The sequence below is a fragment of the Sitophilus oryzae genome, unplaced genomic scaffold, assembly GCF_002938485.1.
Source record: "Sitophilus oryzae breed Bouriz unplaced genomic scaffold, Soryzae_2.0 scaffold_1389_pilon_pilon, whole genome shotgun sequence".
In the NCBI taxonomy this organism is placed as follows: Eukaryota; Metazoa; Arthropoda; class Insecta; order Coleoptera; family Curculionidae; genus Sitophilus; species Sitophilus oryzae.
The window spans coordinates 2347132-2369150 of NW_022146047.1; the positions used below are offsets into that span (position 1 = coordinate 2347132).

The 22019-nt window shown below is 32.8% G+C and overlaps 1 protein-coding gene across 3 annotated transcripts in view; it reads right to left on the reverse strand.

The window, feature by feature from the left end:
* Positions 1-22019, reverse strand: part of LOC115875528 (protein phosphatase Slingshot) — a 278168-nt gene that overhangs the window by 47500 nt on the left and 208649 nt on the right. For all 3 annotated transcript variants that reach the window (XM_030891010.1, XM_030891011.1, XM_030891009.1), the window contains one exon: positions 12938-13003. In XM_030891010.1, the coding sequence (XP_030746870.1) occupies positions 12938-13003 (66 nt within the window). The remainder of the gene's footprint in view (positions 1-12937; positions 13004-22019) is intronic.

Below are 22019 nucleotides of genomic sequence, written 5' to 3' on the forward strand. Positions count from 1 at the left end.
GGCTCTATTACTCATTATTATCTTTTTAATATCGTAGTAGTTACCTTTTATTATCATATCACTTTTAAAGTTTAATCAACATATTAACAGTTTTTATTAAAACTACTTTCAAATTAACACGCTAGTATATTATTTTCGAATCATGTGAGATCCCTGCTAACAACAAAACAATCAAAGTGATCCTTGGCCGAAAAAAGGTTAACAATCGCTGATTTAGACGTAGTATTTCTTTTCATATATTTTCTTACTGACTACTTTGAAACTGGCTTCACTGAATGATTTTATTTTCAACTTCATCACTATTGCACTATTCTTTATATTTACTAGATTTAAGTACGAACAATCCTCGGATTGTCACGAGGTTTTTAACAGGACACTATCCCCTCTACGAACACCTCAGTAGATTGAAGCAAAAAAAAATCAAACATCGGTGAATGCAGATTATGTGGAGAAAATGGGGAAACACCAGAACATCGCATCATTGAGTGCGCCAAGACGACAACCATTCGTGCCCTAAACTTTAGTACGACTCTCGGAGATGGAGAACTAATCTCTGTAAAACCGTTTCACATGCTGGCTTTTGTCAAAGACGTATGATCAGTTATAACTCACTAAAAAGGGGGACACAATAGATCTATAAGATCGATTATTAGTTTTCCCCTTCCCATACAAACTACAATTTATAAAGTAAAAAATTAGGTACAGAACACACCTTCTTCTATTGTCCATTAAACATTAATCAAAATGTTTTAATTAGGTAGGTAATTAATTTCGTAAAAAATACGCCCATAGCGTAGTAGCAATTTCAAAATCCCACAACCGTGTTTACAAACGTCAAACTGGTGAAATGCTGCAATTACATTTCAAAAAAGAAATAAATAAAAACTCGTTTAACTTTTTAGAAAAACTTTCAGTGCCTTTTGACACAATTTTCTAACCCGCCTACTATAATTGGCCGACCAAAGTAAATAATCAAGAAACGTTCAATACTAAAAATAACCGGGCAATAAAACGAGATAATAAAATTTTTGTAGTTCAGAAAACGGTGTCAAGGCTCTCGGACTTTCGGCAAACGTACACGCAAATTACGATTGAAACGTTACCTCGTGTCCCCAAACCTTTTGTCCGTTTCATTGTTTTCGAGTGTCAAAGTCAAGGAATTGATGCCAATTTATAATACCATTTCGCTTGAACAGTCTAGTCTATTTTCTACCATTCACAACATGATTTTGAATAGAGCTACGTCATTTATTTTCACGGAAATGCGTCTAGACGTATTTGTTTATTTTTCTTAATATGTGAAAACTATAATAAAAATGAAAAATGTCTTGAACTAAAAACTATGATGTCGTACGTAACAATGACCCATTTCTTAAGTGGTTTTTAATAATTTAAAAAGTTGTGATCTCCGATCTACAATATCTAGATGGGAGATTTTTTTGCACATCAATGTTTCACAACGAGATCTATCCATTAAAAATAGGCTGTACTTAAACTGCCGTTAAACGGTAGCTTACTAAAATGCCGTTATGGTATGACGTCGTTGATGTGACGCACTTGACGGCTTTATGAAATATAGGAATTTTATAAGGACTAACCAACGCTATCCACCCCACCAAATAACCAAAGCAACTAACCTCGACACTGATATAAAATATAAAAAACAAATATAAATTAGTAAAAATCAACCAACCCCACCAAATAACCAACTAACCAATAAATTAACACCCTCCAAATAACCACGCTAACCAACCCGCCAAATAACTAAACCAGTCCAACCAAAAAGAGTGAAACCAATGCAATAAGATCACGCTATAAGCAAAAAAAATATAAAAAAGTCTTGGTCGACGTGAGATTTGAACCATGGACCATTCGTTTACGAAGCGATAGCCTCAGCCACTGACCCACAGGTGCTCTTGCAAAATGCTTAAGGCCAGGCATTACTTTCCGCCGACATGAACGACGTCACAATATCCATTAACGGCATTTTAGTAGGCTACCGTTTAACGGCTGTTTAAGTACATCGTTAAAAATATTTTCAATCTGGCGTCACATCCGAAAATACCGAAAGTTGACAGTAACTTTCTTATTTTAAATGGGTACCCCCATTTTATATTATATACTTAAATTCTCTGTAAAATTTTATGAACTTTGATATATAACACTCTATACCTAACATTAACCGTTTTTGAGAAAAAAAAACATTTTAAAATTTTTGGAAGAAAAAACTGCCTGTCAAAAAAAGCAGTATAGTCTAAACGACAAATTATGACCACAGCCACTGTGGCATAAAGAGAAGACTTGTGGCTATTTATTTCAAAAATTAAATTGTTCGTATGTCATATAATGGTGGCCGTAGCTGTCATAGAATTGAGCGATTAAAGAATTATCATAAATCATTTTTTTCAAATGGAAATCCATTTTTTTTATTTCACTAGTGAAAAGGTTTTTTAATTCGTTATTTTTTGATTATTCTTCTTCTTCGGGTTCCATCTCCTAATGGAGGTTGGAAATCATCATGGCAATTCTAACTTTGTTAACGGCTGCTCTGAATAACTGGTTTGAAGTCATTCCACACCATTCTCTCAAATTCTTGAGCCATGATGTTCTTCTTCTTCCTTGGCTCCTTCTGCCCTTTATTTTTCCTTCTATTATCTTCTACAGCAGGGCATATTTAGGTCCTCTCATTATGTGTCCAAAGTACTCAAGTTTTCTCTTTTTAAGGGTGTTAATCAGCTCTTCGTCCTTCTGAATTCTGCGTCGCAGTTCTACATTTGTAACCTTGTCAGTCCATGCAATCCTCAGCATACGCCGATAACACCATCTTTCGAATGCCTCAAGCTTCTCCATTTCGGCCTTTTTAAGTGTCCAAGCCTCTGAACCATAGAGTAGAGTTGCAAATATGTAACCCCTTAGTATTCTTAATCTAAGCTTTAAGTTGATGTCTCGACTGCAGAGACATTTTTTGAGTTTTACAAAGGCTGCTTTGGCTATTTCTATTCGAGCATTTATTTGTGCTGATTGATCCAAGTTTTCGGTCAACCAACTGCCTAGATATTTATATTTTTGTACTCTCTCCATAGGTGTATCATCTATTAGAACATTGGCTTGGACATCTTCTCTCTTAGTGATGATCATAAATTTAGTTTTCTTAGGGTTCATTTTCAGGCCATAGAAATATTTTTTTGATTATACATGTTCCTATACCTAAAATAAATCGTTTCACTAAATTTGTCTTTTAGGCTATACGGATTTTTTTGACGGGCAGTTTTTTCCTCCAAAAATTTTAATTTTTTTCTTCTCAAAAACGGTTAATGTTAGGTTCATATAATTTTACGGAGAATTTAAGTATGTAATAAAAAAAATGGGGGTACCCGTTTAAAACAAGAAAGTTACTGTCAAATTCCGGTTTTTCCGGAAGTGCCGCCATATTTAAAATATTTTTAATCGATAGATCTCGTTGTAAAACAGTAATGTGCAAAAAATATCCGATCTAGATATTGTAGTTCTCTAGAAACTTCTAATGCACGCTCAGCCTGAGAGGGGGTTCAGTCTCCAAAAGTTGCTAGACTTTTTGAAAAGGACAGCCTGGACTGAAGCATGTAACCTAAGAATCAGAAGAGGACTACAATAGATCTGAGGTCTACAGTTATCAGTGGCGCATCTAGAGATTGAGTCTGGGAGGGGTAGTGGCAATATTTATTTAATATTAAGTACTAAATTTAAATTAAATTTTCGTTGAAAGGTATTGTGACTCTGGAAGAAAATAAACTTGAGTTGCCTCTTTTTTCTAGTTTGATTTATTTTTTGACAATTATATTTTATGTGGCACATTTTATCATATTTGTAAATTACTTCCTGGGATCCTGGGAGGGGTAATTACCCCCATTACCCCTCCCGTATATGCGCCCCTGACAGTTATTGACAAAATCAAGAAGAAAGCATGCAGTTAGAAAAGTTTTACGTACGAGAGAAACGTTTACGACAATGTACGTAGGTACGTAGAAACGTTTTAGTTAGACAATGTTACTTACTAAATAATAAAGTTGCTATATACGCACAATATGTATAAAATCAAGGAAAAACTTTGGAAGATAACAATAATTACCTAATAATAATTAATTGTAAATAATAAACAAATAGATAAATATAAGAACTAAATGCATGGGGGCGATCTTTAAAAACTGTAGGTATAAACAGTGTCCACATAGGCAAATCCGAGGGCAAATCATTTTCTGCTGATTTCATCCATAGACTTTTTTATAGGGGTACATCACAGATTTATCTATTGCGTGGCCGTCCATTGACGTCACCGATTGGCTCACGGCCGTTCCCTCAGGATTCCATTAAAAAATCGATTTGGAAATGTTGCAGTTACGTCATTCATACTCGTCTACGGCTCTATTAGTGTAACATTATTTTTAGAAAAAAAGAGATCTATTTTTAGATGACTTCACGCTTGGGAGACTCCCTTACGACCAACCACCACCGGTGAAAACCTGCTCGACAAAAACTAGTTCTAAGTGTCTATAAATATATGTATCCTTGAACCCATATTCTGTATGGTGCATATAGGCATTATAATTTGTAAAAGATATGTTATATTTAGATCATTCGGTATATAGCAATCCTAAAATGATATATTGTAACGTGAATAAAAAAATGTATCAAGAAAAAGATCTTGGTTGTTTGCCAGTAGTAGACTTGCCAGAAACAAATGATTTTGAACTTAACATATTTTAACATCAATTAGATCATTAGAAAAAAAATGAATATGTTATGTAGAGTGGGTTAAACATTTAAAAACTGATCTTAAAAATAATATATATTATGACAAAATTGGCCAAATTCTTTTTGAAATAAACTAAATTTTCGGAAAACTTCTTTAAAGTTTCATTTGCATTAAATTACTTAAAATAATTCAAACATTTTCTATGTAAAAAAGTGTAAGACTTACAAGAGTTTTGCAGCAAAACCAAGACCGAAATCAAGGGAGTTTCAATCTTGGTCTTGCTGAGAAAGCTGTAGTGCATCTAAAGCTAATGGGACTGATGGACGAAACCATGCACAAGCTCTGTCAATCTGAAGAAGAAATGACAGAACACATTTTATGTCGTGCGACAGACTGGCAAATGTGCCGTTCTTGGTAATGCGCAATGATCAAAGATAGATCATTGACAGAGAGCTACATGGAGAGTTTAGTCTCCAAGTTCCTAAACTTTTTGAAAAAGATAGGACTGGAGAATGTAATCTAAGAATCAGAAGAGAACCACAATAAATCTGAAAAGGTCGCAGTGCATCAGGCCGATAGCCACCTCAAAGAATGTATCTATCTATCTATTTATTTTTTGGTCTTGCTCATCATTAGCGAAAAACCGCTGTATTTCATGTTAAATTATTTCAAGCTCGAAAGTTGGACTCTAAAAGGAATAATAATCATAAAGGTATGTTGAAATTATTATGCACTCTGTGTATTCTTCGACCAATGATGTACTTTGTACAGCTTCTGAATATTTCTGTCTATTGTCAAAAATTAAATGGAAGGGGAAGATTCAATATTTTTATATTACTTCATAATTTTTATTTTGAAACAATCGATTTTAAACAACTTGGTATTAGATCCATATTCTGTATTCTGTATCGTAATGAGTTATCGTTAGTCGCTAAGTTGCTTTTAATGTGTCACATTCACATTGATGTGATTTTTGAGGCTCGCAATTTTGAAAAAATAAAATATAAAAAGTGTAAATTTTACTTGTTACCTTTTTCTCCCCATTATACTCCACTCAAAGAATAATGGAGTTCAAAAACTCTGCAATTTACCTTTATTTTCGGTTCACTACGTTTAAAATTGCGCACTGTAGAGTGCCCTAAAGTGGGAAAATGACGCTATAGAGCCAAGCACGGCTCGGCAGGTAATAGGGATATAAGGACAAAAAAATGTACCATTCTGTATTTTTTATACTTTTTTACAAAGGTCAATTCCAGACAAAAGAGACGATATTACTACATGAAATCTACCTAAAAAACGTCGTTTTCAAACAGTTTAATAACAGTTGCCATTTTTAGAGACAGTCAAATAGCGCTACAGGCACTCGGTTCCACGAAGATCAGTTCTAGACTGGTGTGGGATTGTGACCTTAAATCCATTGGGTGAGTGTGGGTTTTCTGTTATGAGGGTCGCATGGGTAACGAAAAGGCAGATGAAATGGCCAAAAAAAGCTCGGCATTGCCATTCATAGGTCCAGAATCCTTTTGGGGTGCTGCAAAAGCAATCACTAAAATGACCACAAAACAGTAGGTGGCCAACTATAATGTAGGTGGCTCTATAATGGTGGAGAAATACTCCAGAACCAGGCCAGAGTTCATAGTAGAAAATTCGCAAAAATTTAACTAAGTAACTAATAATTTAAAAAACTAAGCTTTTGCGCTTTTAGTATTAAGTAAAAGCTTTAGCTTGTACTGGTAGATTTAGCTTTTGCTAACAGCATTTGCTGAAATTTAAGTGAATAACCTTTTGCTTTTACTTACTAGCAAAAGCTAGATATTTTAAGTATTTACTTAAAAATCTTATTTGGTAAATCATTTGAAAAAACATGTTTTTATACTGATAAGGCCCATATTTATATTTTTATGACTTGAATGGTTCGCGACGTGCAAAAAACTACAAAAAGGCAATATCGAGCGCATGAAAACTTTTTAAACCAGTATCATTAACGAGTACTATTTAGCCATGGTGTTAATAGCCATGGTGTTATGCCGTACCCTTCATCGCCTAAAATAAGTCCATAGTTCTGTTGACGTCTTCTCATCATACCAAAACTATCTGATTTTCTTAAAATACGACTGTCGTGCACCGAGCCAGGCCATTGAGCATCTACGGATGTAAAAATTTCTTTTCCGTTACAAGTTGCTTGCACATTTATACTACACCTGCCTTTCCTATTGATATACTCGTCACCATGTAGCGATGGCTTTATTATTGGTACACATGAGTGGGATCAATTGCATCAAAAGCACAGGGAAATCTATACAACTCTGCCCATTCGTTAATTGCTTGGTCAGTCGAGTTTTCTGTAGGAAATTTAATCCAAATTCCTGCCTTTTCAAGTATTTTTGGTAAAACGTGAGATATCGTTTTACATATTGTTGTTCTATAAACTCCTTCTTTTCCAATCCTTATTTGAAATCCAGGATCACTTAAAAATTGCAAAAATAATAGCATTTGTTTTTTTGGACTCAATGTACCACCTCTAGTTTCCACTTTTGGCTCCAAAAAATGGTTAGCTATCCACTTAACAATCTTCACTAAATCTATACAGACCGTAGTATTCTTTGGCACGACTTTCTTTTCTTTCAGGATAATAAATCTAAAATTTAGAGATCTTATATTCATAAAAGCAGCCATTTCTGCCAAACTGTTTAACAATATTAAATTTCTAAGCCAGGGTTTAACAAACTTGCAAAAATGTAAGCTTTTCCTTAATATTCTTAGTAATTGCTTACTTTTATTCACACCATTTTTAGATAATGCTAAAAACTTTTAGCTTTTGCTAATTGCATATTTAGAAAAAGCTAATACTTATTTTTATTCACTGCAAATTAAGCATTTGCTAGGAAAATGTAAGTTTTAGCTTTTACTAAATGTTTATTCACACTGCCCAATAATAATCACCACCACAATTTTCTTTCGTTTAGCAGGATGTAGAAGTGAATAATCCACAAAATTCTCAAGGATACCCAGGTCTTTGTTAGGCGCGTACTAAAGATTAAACATTGCGTACAAGGAAATCGTGTCGGATAATTACTATTTAAAATGGGTTGCGAAGAGTCCATAGTCACGTTATGCAAGAACGTATTGAAAAAAAACTTCTTTGATGTTTCCTTACCAATCAACCTGTTATTTTATTTGGCTTTAATTAACCTAGACGGGATTGTATAGATATTATTTTCTGATTCAGTTTTGCGAGTATTGGATTAATTACGAAGCAATTTTGATATACATAAAAAAATGTTTACGTCATTAGCCAAAGAATTGGCGAAAATATTTAGTAAGTCGCAACGTGATTATTCATAGTTCTTTGTGTATTATTTTCTACAGATTTTAGTACTCGCAAAACTGTTTCATTAAGTCAACAATAATTGCTTAAACAGCTTTAATAAAAATCTCAAAATAAGGTACAAAGTTTTAAGATAAATTTCTTATAGAAAAATACTAACGACCAATGGCTATTGACCGAATAGAAGTACTGAATAATTTAGAAGGAATGAGGAAGGATATCGAGTGCTGTCAGGTCAGTTAAAATAGCGGTTGAGATCAAATGGAGCATGTACCCAATCTCAGGCATGTTTCTGGTGGTCTTTTTCTATTTGATAATTTAATGTTATATTACATAATTGTTGTATATTTTTGCTCGAAAAAAATATATTAATTTATTAATAAATAAATAACAATGTTAAATTTCTAAATATCGCTTTAGTATGCCCAAAAAAGCTTGCGGATTTAGCGTTCCAAGTTAATATTATTTGTAATCCATGTCAAATAAAATTATACTTTAATAAATTTACTTTAAAGATTTTTAGAGAAGATTATAGTACCTACTCGCCTTGTCACTCGCCACAAAATCAATATATAGTTAGAACAGAAAGGGATATGGCCAAGAAATTTAGTTATTATAAGTTATCATAGATGATTTCAAATTATGAAAACCATCAGTTTTCGAGTTATGGAATTGTGACTGTTTCTTTAGATTTGAAGACGGTCTACCTACTACACTAGTATAGTAAGTGTTTGTTGTCCTCATTATTAGTAGTTTTATTTTGTATAAACAGATGAAACTTTTACTTTTTCTAAACTAATTCGGTATAATAGCGTATTAAAATTTTGCATAAAACTTATTATTTAAGGTATATATTTATTGGATAAAATCGCCACTGTATCAAGATGAAATATTATATTTAATAGGTATCTACAAACTAATTACTAATTACCATTAAGGTGTGAGTTAAAATACCAACACCTTGACATATTTAAAACACATTATTCTCCTCGATCTGTCGATCTTAATTGATTAGACACATCAATTAATCACACGCAAGGGACGTCCAAAAATATCGATATATCGAAATATCGACATCTCTATCGACATTCATATCGAAGTTTCTGATAAATATAGGAGTCGAATTTTTTGATAGGTTAAATGAGGTTGTTTAAAAATTGACAATCAATTGACATTCAAATGTCGTCTAGAGATTGACCTTGCCAACATTATCATCAATTGTCATTCTCCGGCCGTACTTGACGCTGTTCTTTTTTTCTCGTAAAATCTTTCTTAATTTTTTAAAATCTCGAGATAGATGGCACAGGAATCATAAAAAATTAACTAAATATTGGCGTAAAACAAGAATAAAAGTTTTTAAGCTGAAATTCAATGTTTAATAAATTAATAATTTTAATTATAGTTTACAATTATAGTATGTCCGACGAAACATGACAGTAACAAGTCATTTTAATGCACACGTAAATTGAATTTTCTATTATATTTTGGATGGCATCTGTCGAAATAATTCCTGACTCTTTGGACAAACTTTAAATATATTATGATATATCAGGTAATTAGTTTGAATTACTTATTTCCGAAAATTCAAGAAAAAGGCACCACATGATGACACAGATAATATTCGAAAAGGAAATAACATGTTTGTGAGAATTATTATTGCTGTAAAAATTCCAGTAATATAACATCCATTAATAGATCGATAATTATATGACCAGTTAAAAGTAAAAGAAAATAGCCCGCAACATAAAAAATTGGTCAAGTGCGAGTCGGACTCAAGGGTTCCGTACCATTCATTATCTATACAACATTAGACACTATATTATTATAAACTTTTTTCCGATTTGGCTGAAATTTTGAATGCGCGTATAAGTAATTTAAAAAAAATGAAGAAACACATTACTAAAAATTGTATTAATCAATAATAAATATGTAAAAAGTAAAAATAAGTATGTAAAAATATGTAAAAATTAAAAAAAACGATTAAAAAAAGTTGCCTTGACTAGGATTCGAACCTGCCTTACTACGGCTCCAACTTCATAGCAGCGTAAAGTCGATCCTAACGCTTTAACCACGCGGCCACCGAGGACTTGAAAGATTCTATGTAAAATTCTTACTTAAAAGATAATGTTTAGTGAAAGTACTTTTTTATTTATAAACATTTATTTAATTCTGTTTTTAGTATTTGTTCTTATAGCAGCAACATAGATACATTATCTGTAAAAATTTCAACTGTCTAGCTATAACGGTTCATAAGATAGACCTCTGTGACAAACGGACGGACGGACGGACAGCGAAGTCTTAGTAATAGGGTTTCCGTTTTTACCCTTTGGGTACGGAACCCTAAAAATCAGAGTGAGTAACCCGCATATCGATATTTTTTTCTTAAAATGTACGTCTCTACTCAAAATAAGTCCCCAAAGCGTCCACTTTACATGTTTAACATAGTAACTCCAAAACCGGCAGGCCGTCGTTTCTTTTTTCTCGGAAAATCCACATAACTAACTATTAGCAAAGTAAATATTTAGACGCTTATGTAACTCTCTACGAGAAAATTTATCGTTTCGAACATATGGCCGCGGCGTATTTTTTCGCCGTCTTTGTCTCTCGCTCTATGAATTTATGCGCGCTAATGACGTTTCAATGTCCGATTGTGAAAACGTAATTGCTGTGGCCGGGAAAACAGAGATTCTACAGAGCGGTCAAAGTTTTAATCTCGATTGTAATCTATGTTCGAGTTAACACGATTCAAAATTAATAAGTAGTTTCCTTATAGGTATGAACAATTTTCTGAAGGTTTTTGGAGCCGAAACTCTTAGACCCGTATTTATAGTCTCGTCTTGAAACTGAGTCTCTGAAAAGACCGACAAAAATAACAGGTTTACTAGATGCGTGTATGCAAAACGTAAACCTCTTAAAAAAAAACCTCGCCGTCGTCGTCGCCGGTTTTGGGTACATCCGTACATAGCGGAAAATCGAAACAGAGGTGCTTTCATTTGCGCTCGTGAATTGGCATACCACGACAACAAGTTCAAAGGTAATAAAAACTGTGACACGAGAATTTTATATATTAGATGTATATCATTATTCACTTAAAAATTTCTAAATCCGCTCCTGGCGTGACCCCCACCAAAGGAACCCAGATCGGAAAAACAGGCAGCCTTCGCGCATTATAAAATAGAGCATTTGTTACCTCTTTCTCTTCTAACCTCTTTGCTGCCGACCAAAGACGTTGCAAGCAGCGTCGCGTACGACTAATATCGCCCGATTAAAATCGGTCACGACTGAAATCTTGTCAGTGGTACCTATTTGCGATTAGGTGCAAGATTTTCGTCGCGCGATCGAAATCTGGACGATTGGGGTCGGTCCGATCTGGTGAGAATCCGGCCTTAGCCCGTATTCAGTCTCAAAAGTCGAGTCTCAAAACGGGACTCCAGTCACGAGATGCAAAAGACCGACAGAAATAACAGGCTTATGTTCCGTCACCCGTATAGTAAGTAGCGCCTAGTAAACCTGTTATTTTTGTCGGTCTTTTCGGAGACCCAGTTTCGAGACGCGACTATAAATATGGGCCCTAGTAAGCCTGTTATTTTTGTCGGCCTTTTGCATCTCGTGACTGCAGTCGAGTTTTGAGACTCGACTTAGCCGTGATTCTAAACATCTTCGACACTCAAAATCGACATAAAAAATCCCAAGTTGCGACGATCTTTCTCTTAGAAATCTTTTTTCCTCTTCATTAAAGGGCTGTTCTATGCAGGAAACACCGCGACCTCTTAAGGCCTATAGTGTTTATTAGTGGCCTTTTTTTTAATGTCTGCACCCTTTTAATGTCTCCGATCCTTGTACCCTGCACCACCTTGTGGAGGTCTTAGTTGTGCAGAATCGGCCCATAGTTCCTCCAGTTCTAGCCTTACTTTCCCAAATAGAGGGTGTCGCTTATGAGCCAGAGTCTCGCAGTGACAATGGTATATGTTCTGCTGTTTCAGGATCTTTATCGCAGAGTCTACAGGTTGAGCATGTTCAGGTAGTAGACAACCATAAACATATGTATGTCCAGTCAAGAGACCAATAATACGCCACTTTACTTCTACTGATCATTAGCAGTTCCTTTGTGGTTTTAGAATTATGATAACAACAAAAAAATCCCCGTAGTTTTTCGTCAAAAGAAAGGATTTTTGGGGCGCCAAAAAAAATAATTTTGAACGACCACCCTAACATAGAGTAATCACAATGTTATTCTTCAGAAAAAGAAAACCATACCATGACAATATTATGCATCATGACTTGACAAAATGAAACTAGAAATCGCAGCAAAACATTTTATTTTTTATAAAACATCTGCAGAACATTTTATTTTACCAAGACAATGCGCCATATCTAACTTCTTTGTGGTTGACTTGGCGGAAATTTACGAGTTACTCTTTGAACTGCTAGACCACCCATCGTATTTAGCGGATTTAGTTCCTAGAGACTTCTTTTCGTTCCCCAAGCAAAATTGTGGCAGAAGACATATATTCTCAAAACAAGGAAGTCATCAATTTCGAAAATTAATTTATTGATTATATGTATTTTTCGATACTTGTATGCAACACAGTATGAATAATAATCGCGTTAATGAGAACATAATCACGTATTAACGTTAAAACATTACTGTTTTAGTGCCTTTACAGGCACTACCTACTTATAAAAATATATTTTCTTAAATACTTGTCACTCGGTATGTGTATGTTTTTTTAAACGAGTGACACCCTGTACAGAGTTCGGTTTGTTATTACTTCACCAACGCATCGTTCGTTCCGATGCACGGAAAATAAGTTCAGTGATCTAGATATTACGGCAATAATTATGTTTCTTTTTTGGCTTTAATTATAATTACTTACCACATGGCTTGAACTGAAACTGGCTTGAAAATGTGATGCCTTTCACATACGCTAACGCTGAATCCCCTGAAATTAAAAAAAAACGAAAATAATTAATAACTTTATAATATTTAGTTACACACAATAAATAAATATGCTATATATGAACGGCAAAAATCACGTAATAGTTAAGAGTTGTTTAATTTTATTCAAATTACATTCTACACTTCTTTATGCTTCAGTAGATAATTGTAATTAATATTAATAATAACATACTTGATATTTGTAATACATTATAGATTTTGTTGATATTACTACTTAATAATATCACTACTGTGAATATCATATTGTGTGGCAACCGCGTAACCTTAATGATTTATTATCCAATTTATATTTTTTTAATAAATCTTTAAAAAACTAGATATTTTATACGAAAGGATTATGAGTTATTAATACACTTTTTGTGTGCTTTTGGTTAAAAAGAATCGTAATGCCCATCCCTAACTCAAACATAATTGTTGTACTTTTTGGCTTTCTGCATGCAAAATATTAAAAATTACATTCATGAATATGAATTTAATAAAAATGTAAATTTTAGTATCAACATTTCTTACTCAAAAGTTCTTCAGCGTTCTATTTGATTAATACAACATATTATGATTAGGTACTGACTGTTATTGGTATCTACATATTATGTCAATATATTCTAATAAATGTTTGCACTTTGTTATTACAGAGTCGATGAACTGTCAACGATTTGGAACAGTATTACACAGTCATAAATTATGTTATTGTTAGTCTATTAAAATCGTTCGTTATTTAAATTGATAGTAATATTTCAAATTGTTAGTACTCCTGAGTATAAAATATTTGGATGTTTCAGAAATTATTAACTGTTTCATATGTAATTAATGTCAAATATTTAAATAAGTAATATTTTTTTTTAATTAAGGAATCTTAGCAATCTTTTTACATCTTTCTGTAATTATTGAATAAATAAAATTAGCCTTTTTTGTACGATAATTTTAAACCATTAAAATTCTTACATATGATTAATTCTATAATGTCTGTAGCAATTGTAAGAATGTAGAAAGAAAGTAATAAAATCTGTCTTATTACATTTTTTATCTATATATAGAAGAAACTACACATGTTCAAATGAATACTCTTTTTTTCTGCTATATCTAACATTAATTGGAATCTGATATATTATTTTTGTTTTTTGTTTAGAATTAATAGAAAGTTAGTAATCATTAGTAATTATTAGTAAAATTGTTATATATATTATATATATATATATATATATATATATATATATATATATATATATATATATATATATATATATATATATATATATATATATATATATATATATATATATATATATATATATATATATATATATATATATATATATATATATATATATATATATATATTTCTAACAATTTTACTAATGATTTTGACAGTCACACCTATCATTAATTTCAATGATCTACCTGTATCTAGTAGATATTCTTAAGTCGTATCTTTAATTATTGGAATACGATTACCTATTATTCTTGTTTATCTGGGCCTGGTAACGTAACAACGACGTCACCTAGGGGATAAAGGAATAAAATGCTCACTGGGTATGTATTAAATTGTAAATCAGAAGAAATACCTTCAAGAAAATAAAAAAATAGTATTTAATTTATTGAATAGGTCGCCTACAATTAAAAAAATCGGTCAAGTGCGAGTCGGAATTTTGAATGCGAAAAAATAAATATGTAAAAATATGTAAAAATTAAAAAAAAAACGATTAAAAAAAGTCGCCTTGACTAGGATTCGAACCTGCCTTACTACGGCTCCAAAGTCATAGCTACAAATTACCTATAACAGATGCGAAAGAAAGCGACTGCATCGGAAACCGCTCGGCAAACCCGACACGCCTATTGAGTGGTGTAAATACACCAGTCGTTTAGTCCGGAAACCTATACTGTGTCGTATTCGCTTGCTGGAATGACATAGTGCGTGGTTATATGTTTCTTTTTAAAAACGCGTGTAGGATTTTTGTTGAACTTTTGAACTGTTATTTCTAAGGGTAATAATTGGTAATTTGTATATCTTATTTAAAATGGGATGCAAATGTGTTTATTTATAAGGAAAAAAAAAATATTTATAGTATAAAAAATTAATTTATTTAACAAAATTTAATTAAAAATGTGACAAAATAGTTACCTTTCTATTGGTTCTATCGGACTTTTTTCGACTATATAAATCTTTATTTGTAAACTTTAATACATCAAATATTTTCAATCTAATAAATCATTTAATGATGTAAATAAGAGGAAATTTCTCACATGGTGGTCAAATTTTATAGTTTTCATTATATCAAACAGCCTCTGAGAAATGTTTTCAACTCAAAATGCCTTTAATTATGTTTGACTACATCATTAAAAAGAGTCTTCAAATACATCAATGTGATATTTGTCTAAAATTTGCAAAAGAATCCGAATCTCTGGATAACTCGAAATTATTTACCCATTTAAAAGCCTTTGACCATGAAAATGGAAAAATTTTTCATTTTTTTTACAGGCTGGAAAAATTATTTATATTAAATTTTGTTTGAGTTTTGCACTGAAGAAAACATTCAAAGGCTGTCTGATATAATGAAAACTATAGAATTTGACCACCCATGTGAGAAATTTCCTCTTATTTACATCATTAAATTATTTATTAGATTGAAAATATTTTATGCATTAAAGTTTACAAAAAAATAAAGATTTATATAGTTGAAAAAAGTCCGATAGAACCAATAGAAATGTAACTATTTTGTCACATCTTTAATTAAATTTTGTTAAATAAATTAATTTTTTATACTATAAATATCTTTTTTTCCTAATCTCCTACGAGATGATATAATATGACGAGCAATCTATTAAATTACTGTGAGATTATACAGAAAAGTCCACAGACTTCGAAACATAGGAAAATGAAGTCCATTTAGCATGTGTCCAAATTTTGACATGTTTTCAAAAATGTTAGTTTTGTTTAGACTGACGTTTAATTTCACCTGACTTCTCGGTGAATGATTTCTTTTTATGGGGGTACATAAAATCTAAAATTTACGGCCATGAAGAAATTCAAAATTTGGAGCAGTTAAGGCAGAAAATATTTAATGCCTTTGACACTGTCACCCAATGTTATCCAATGTGAGGAGGGGATTTTATGATCGTTTGGTTTAATGCAAGAGGGAGGCACTTTTGAACAATTTTTGTAATTTTTTAAATTTCATTATCCTGTTTTTTTACCGTTTACCCATTACCTACCTTGACGAACATGGGAAAACGAAGGTCCTTTTCAGGACCACAAATATTTTGATTGAGAAAATTGGTAATTTTTTTTGAATTAAAAAACAAAAGTTGTTAATATAATACCAATTTAAAAGTGTTTTAGTAGTTTTAATACACACTATGATATAAAATGTATTATTATTATAATGTACATTATTAATACTATTGTTCATTCGAAATGGCATTAAGGCCCAATTGCAACAATGATTTAAATTTTTCTTAAAGATAAGTAGAGCTTAGAATGAGCTGTATTTATATTTACTTTAATATTCACCTTAAATGAGGGAATTTGACTGATACAATTTTTGAATTTGAATTGTTTTTAATGATACTAACAATTTTAGTTCAATTTTTAATAAAATGTATTTAATATTAATAGAAATCCAAGAGATTTGAAACCGATTATAACATTCTCAAACGAATTACAGGTGCCCTTATTTTCTATGAAAATCACACAGCTCTTTTCATAGTCGCTGCAGTTGCTATAGCTATAAAAAACTAATTTTTTAAGGTGTGAAAATTGCGACACACGCTAAATGGACGTGATTTTTCGTATGTCTCGAAGTCTGTGGACCTTTTTGTATGCCTCGATAACATATTGGTGCAGATTATTTTCACCCAAACAAATAATAACCCAAACTATACATTGATACAGATTGTCTATGAACTCTTTCTGAAGGTCACAGAAACCTGAACGCGTAATTCGGTGTTCTTTCGCATCTGTTATAGGTAATTTGTGTCATAGCAGCGTAAAGTCCTAACCCTAACGCTTTAACCACGCAGCCACCGAGGATTTGAAAGATTCTATGTAAAATTCTTACTTAAAAGATAATGTTTAGTGAAAGTACTTTTTTATTTATAAACATTTATTTAATTCTGTTTTTAGTATTTGTTCTTATAGCGGAACATAGATACATTATCTGTAAAAATTTTAACTGTCTAGCTATAACGGTTCATAAGATAGACCTTTGTGACTGATGGACGGACGGACAGCGAAGCCTTAGTAATGGGGTTCCCGGTACGGAACCCTAAAAACAATCCTATTTTCCCCGAGTTACCACACAAGCTATTAAAAACTATAACTTTTGTGTAAAAACCAGGTCCACAACGGTTTATATTTAATTACATAACTGACTCTGGGTAGAATTCATATGAATCTCTGTTCTTTGCCAACACTACTGCCGCTTTCGTAAAACTTTCCGCCAAAGAACGTCCACCTCGCGAAACATTTCAACGATCTTTGGCAACTTCCTGGCCTTCGGACGGGCCGTGCCTCCACAGACCGCTTGGCGTCTCATTAAAAACCTCCTCTGAGCGCGTTGCAAAAGCCTGCCTCCATCTGTCTTCTACGGGAAGCAATATGTTTTGTCGCAAGAATGAGGTTGCGCTGATATAAGCGCCGAGTATGGTAAAAAAGGATTAAATTGATCGAATGTAAAGCGAGAGTGGTCTTTTATTCAATGTAATACGACTGCATTTAAAAGAAACGAAAGATATTTAATACAGATTTACAATCAGAAATAAAATTTAAGTCATTTTGAAAACGAAAATTGAGGTGTAAATGGAAATAAGATGTTAGCTGAAAAAAATCAAAGCAATAGCAATATATTTGATTGAATTAAAAAAGTTTCTTTAAAAAGTCTCTAAAGAATCTAGACATATGGAAGGCAACGGGTAAGCATTCAAAAAGAATGTGTCTCATTGACATTAAGTTATTGCATAAGGTGCATTTCGGAGGGGGTTCATTTCTGATAATATATGATTTGGTAAGACATGAGTGTCCTGTGAGGGTTCTAACAACTTTACAGAAAGATTTGCGTTCAAGACAATATACAGGGTGGCCCATCGAAAACGTTCCGCAAGGCATAACGGCCAGAATATTTTTTTTTCAGAAAATTAAAAAACACGTCAATTTTGCTTGTGAGGGGGACAACTTTTGCCCCAAAAATGATTGCAAAATCTTCAACCCTCTAAGCGGGGGTGTCATCCCCAACTTTTTTCAAATGGAAAGGGGGGTCAAGTGTCGCCGCAATGAAAAGAGCTTTCTATTCTCTATATTTCCCCGCTTCGTTTTTGAAAATCGGTCAAGTCATTGCGAAAATATGAAGGATTGAAATTTGAAAAGTTTATTTAAACATTTGTCAGAGTAAATGATAAGGATAAATTCCTTCGACCAATTTGCTGTTTTTTCTTATTATTTCTAGATGTTTGCGCACTTGCCACAAGTTTGAACGATCAGTTGCAGTAGTTGCTTTATAGTTGTTCTGTGACTGGTGCGTTGAAGTCCTTCTCAATATCGTTAAACTTTTTAACAATTATGGTGTTAAAAATAATGAATGTATCGGGTTGCGCACATATTCAATGAACGCTGTCCTGACAAACTCCTTTATGGCAAAATTGTTCGCGAGTTAGTAGCAAAATTTTGCGAAACTGGTTCCGTAATGAATAAAAAGAGGCAGAGGTAAAATCCTGTAGTAAATGAAGCTCTGGAGGTATTCGTATTGGGCCAAGTTGCCATGGATAGTACGCTGAGTACAAGAAAATTAGCCAATGAGACCGGCGTGAATCGTACAAGTGTCCAAAGGATATTAAAGAAAAAGAAACACCCGTACAAAATTCAGTTGGTACAAGAACTCAACGAAGATTATTTTGATCGTCGCTTGCAATTTTGTGAAACTATGAGTGAACGAGTGGCGAATGATAATAATTTCCTATTTAATGTCTATTTTTCGGACGAGTGTACTTTCTTTTTACCGTTCAAAAAGAAAGTACACTCATAGTTAGTAGGCACACTCTCGGTACTTGGCTGATGACAATTCCAGGGTTTTTCACGAGGTGCACACACAAAACCCTCACAAATTGAACATGTGGGCTGGTATTTTTGGAAATTCTATTGTAGGTCAATTTAACGATATTGAGAAGAACTTCAACGCACAAGTCACAGAACAGCTATCTAGCAACTACCGCACCTGATCGTTCAACCTTGTGGCAAGTGAAAAAATGCGTAAACATCTAGAAATAATAAGAAAAAACAGAAAATTGGTCGAAGGAATTTATCCTTATCATTTACTCTAATAAATGTTTAAATAAACTTTTCAAATTTCAATCCTTCATATTTTCTCAATGGCTCGACCGATTTTCAAAAACGAAGCGGGGAAATATAGAGAATAGAAAGCTCTTTTCATTGCGGTGCCACTTGGCCCCCCTTCCCGTTTGAAAAAAGTTGGGGGATAACACCCCCGCTTAGAGGGTTAAAGATTTTGCAATAATTTTTAGGGCAAAAGTTGTCCCCCTCACAAACAAAAGTGACGTGTTTTTGGATTTTTTGAAGAAAAAAATACTCTGGCCGTTATGCCTTGCGGAACGTTTTCGATGGGCCACCCTGTATATTTTAATACAGATGAAGAAGTGGCTTATGTGATCTAAGTTTATTAGTTCCCTCGAGGATGTCCCATTCATTCTGAAGTATACTGAAGAACACTTTTTGTGGAAATTTCTGAAATCGACAACGGATGGAGTTCCTTCAATATTCTGTAGCGTTGCCTCGTTAGCCAGTTTGTCTGCTCGGTCGTTACCAGCAAAGTTAGAGTGTCCAGGAATTCACATAAAGTTAACATTGTAGTTTTTTTCAGTAAGTTTATATACTAGATCTCAAATGCTGCAGGTTAGAGAATTTTTGGAGTTTAAAGAAGCAATGTTGATTGAACTAAGTGAATCAGATAGTATTAATGCTTCAATCGGTGGCATGCTCCGAATTTGGATAAGAGTTCGGCTGTTAAAATGCCAGAGAAATTAGGTTATCTGATTTTTTTATTAGCAACCGGGCTGTATAAAGCACAGCCAACACCTTGGTCAGATTTCGAGCTATCTGTGTAAAAACAAATATAGTCACGATATTTTTCGTCTAAAATTTGTATTAGACTAGTTTTGTAAAGATATCTGGTTGTTTCAGATTTTTTTTTTTAATTTACAAAGGTCCATATTAACTGAAATAGGATCCTTCCATGGAGGGTCAGTGTGTCGGAAAAAGTGGATACAGGGATATCAGAAATGTTTTGTTGGGAGGAAAATAGGTGGTATCTTATATTAATGGGGCGTTGGTATTTTGGATGCACAGTATACGTTCCGCTGTCTTGTAAGTCGAAGAACTTGCCATAGTCAATCAAAAAAGGCTTTGACTTAATGGATATTCCATAATTAAGAGTATGGAGAATTCTCCTATGATACAAGGAAGAATATCCAGATAAGGCATAAAGACTCTCCACCGGTGTGATGTGAAAGGCACCCAAAGATAATCGTAGCCCCTGGTGGGGTATTGTATCCAAAGATTTTAGGTAAGAATTTCTGGCAGAGTTATAGACAACACCACCATAGTCAAGTTTGATAGTATAGAACTATTAAGTAGTTGAAGAAGACAAGTTGGATGTTGAGATGTTTGAGACACTTTGATTTAATATAAGATATATGAGGCTTCCATGATAGTGAACTATCCAAAATCAATCTACATTATAATCCCTATAGGTATTAGGGGTGTAAGTCTACTGTGCTGTAACTAATTTTAGTTTTGTGAATATCTCCCATTTTAAAATAATCAGTATGTTCATTATTTCGAACTTTTAAAGGTCTATAAAAAAGGCGTCAAAAATGACTGGGGACTGACAATCAATAATAATTTTGGCGAGGTCAAGCCCTAGACGCCCCCATTTACTTGGCCCGTACTCTTCTTTATTTTTTAATGACGCTTACTGTCAGTTTTATAGAGTAAAAATTAGTTTTAAATGGTAGTTTTAAAACTCATTTAAATATATTTTTTAATAAATTAAATTAATAATTAATTAGTATCAATTTTTGACAAGTTCTATGTCAATTTTTACTAAAATGAGGTCTAGAGATCGACCTCGGCAAAATTATCATCGATTGTTATTCCTCAGCCATCTCTGACGGCGTTTTTTAAATCATACGGTTCTCGCAGTTGCTTGGTATTATATGTATCACATTTTCTGTTTGCAGTTCAATAGAAGAATTTTTTTGATAACATGTTATTGTGTTAATGTAAAACATTTATTCAAAATCCAACAAGTATTTCAATGTATAGCGCCCACCTTAAAACAGATTCTACTTTGAATACTATTGTTATTGACATTTCAACAGGACTCATTGTCTGTAAAATATATGGGTCTGGAGCAAATTCAACTAATATATATTTAATTTAAATTAATTTAAAACTGTTATCAAATACTACATTTTTGATTCATGACATATCTCGTATATACAGCGACAAGGGTTAAGGACAAGGATTAACTAAGATTAGTATTATTAATAATAATGCTATATTATTGTTAATTTTCACTTAATTCAGAAAACCTGCTCTCATACAACTAAGGTCAATTCATAATTACCGAGGGGTTATTCGCTGTGAAATATACACGAATGTACACAAAGAATGAATTCAAGTAACTGAAATACTTTGAAGTAACTATAAAATACGTATCAAATTTATACAAATAACTATGAGATACTTGAAATACATTTTATAGTTAGTACATATAAAGGATTGAAGTATGAACTATCATATAGTAACAAAACCACCACTAGATGTGGAGAGCTAATACTTAATCAAAAGCCAAATTGACAGTGAAAGAAGCTAAACGTTTGTTAAGTTTTTCTACTACTGAAAATGATTAGGTACCCCTAATTTTGGCGTTCTGGACACTTACTTTGAAATTAGTGAAACAAATTTCTATGCTCACTGAAACCACTAATTT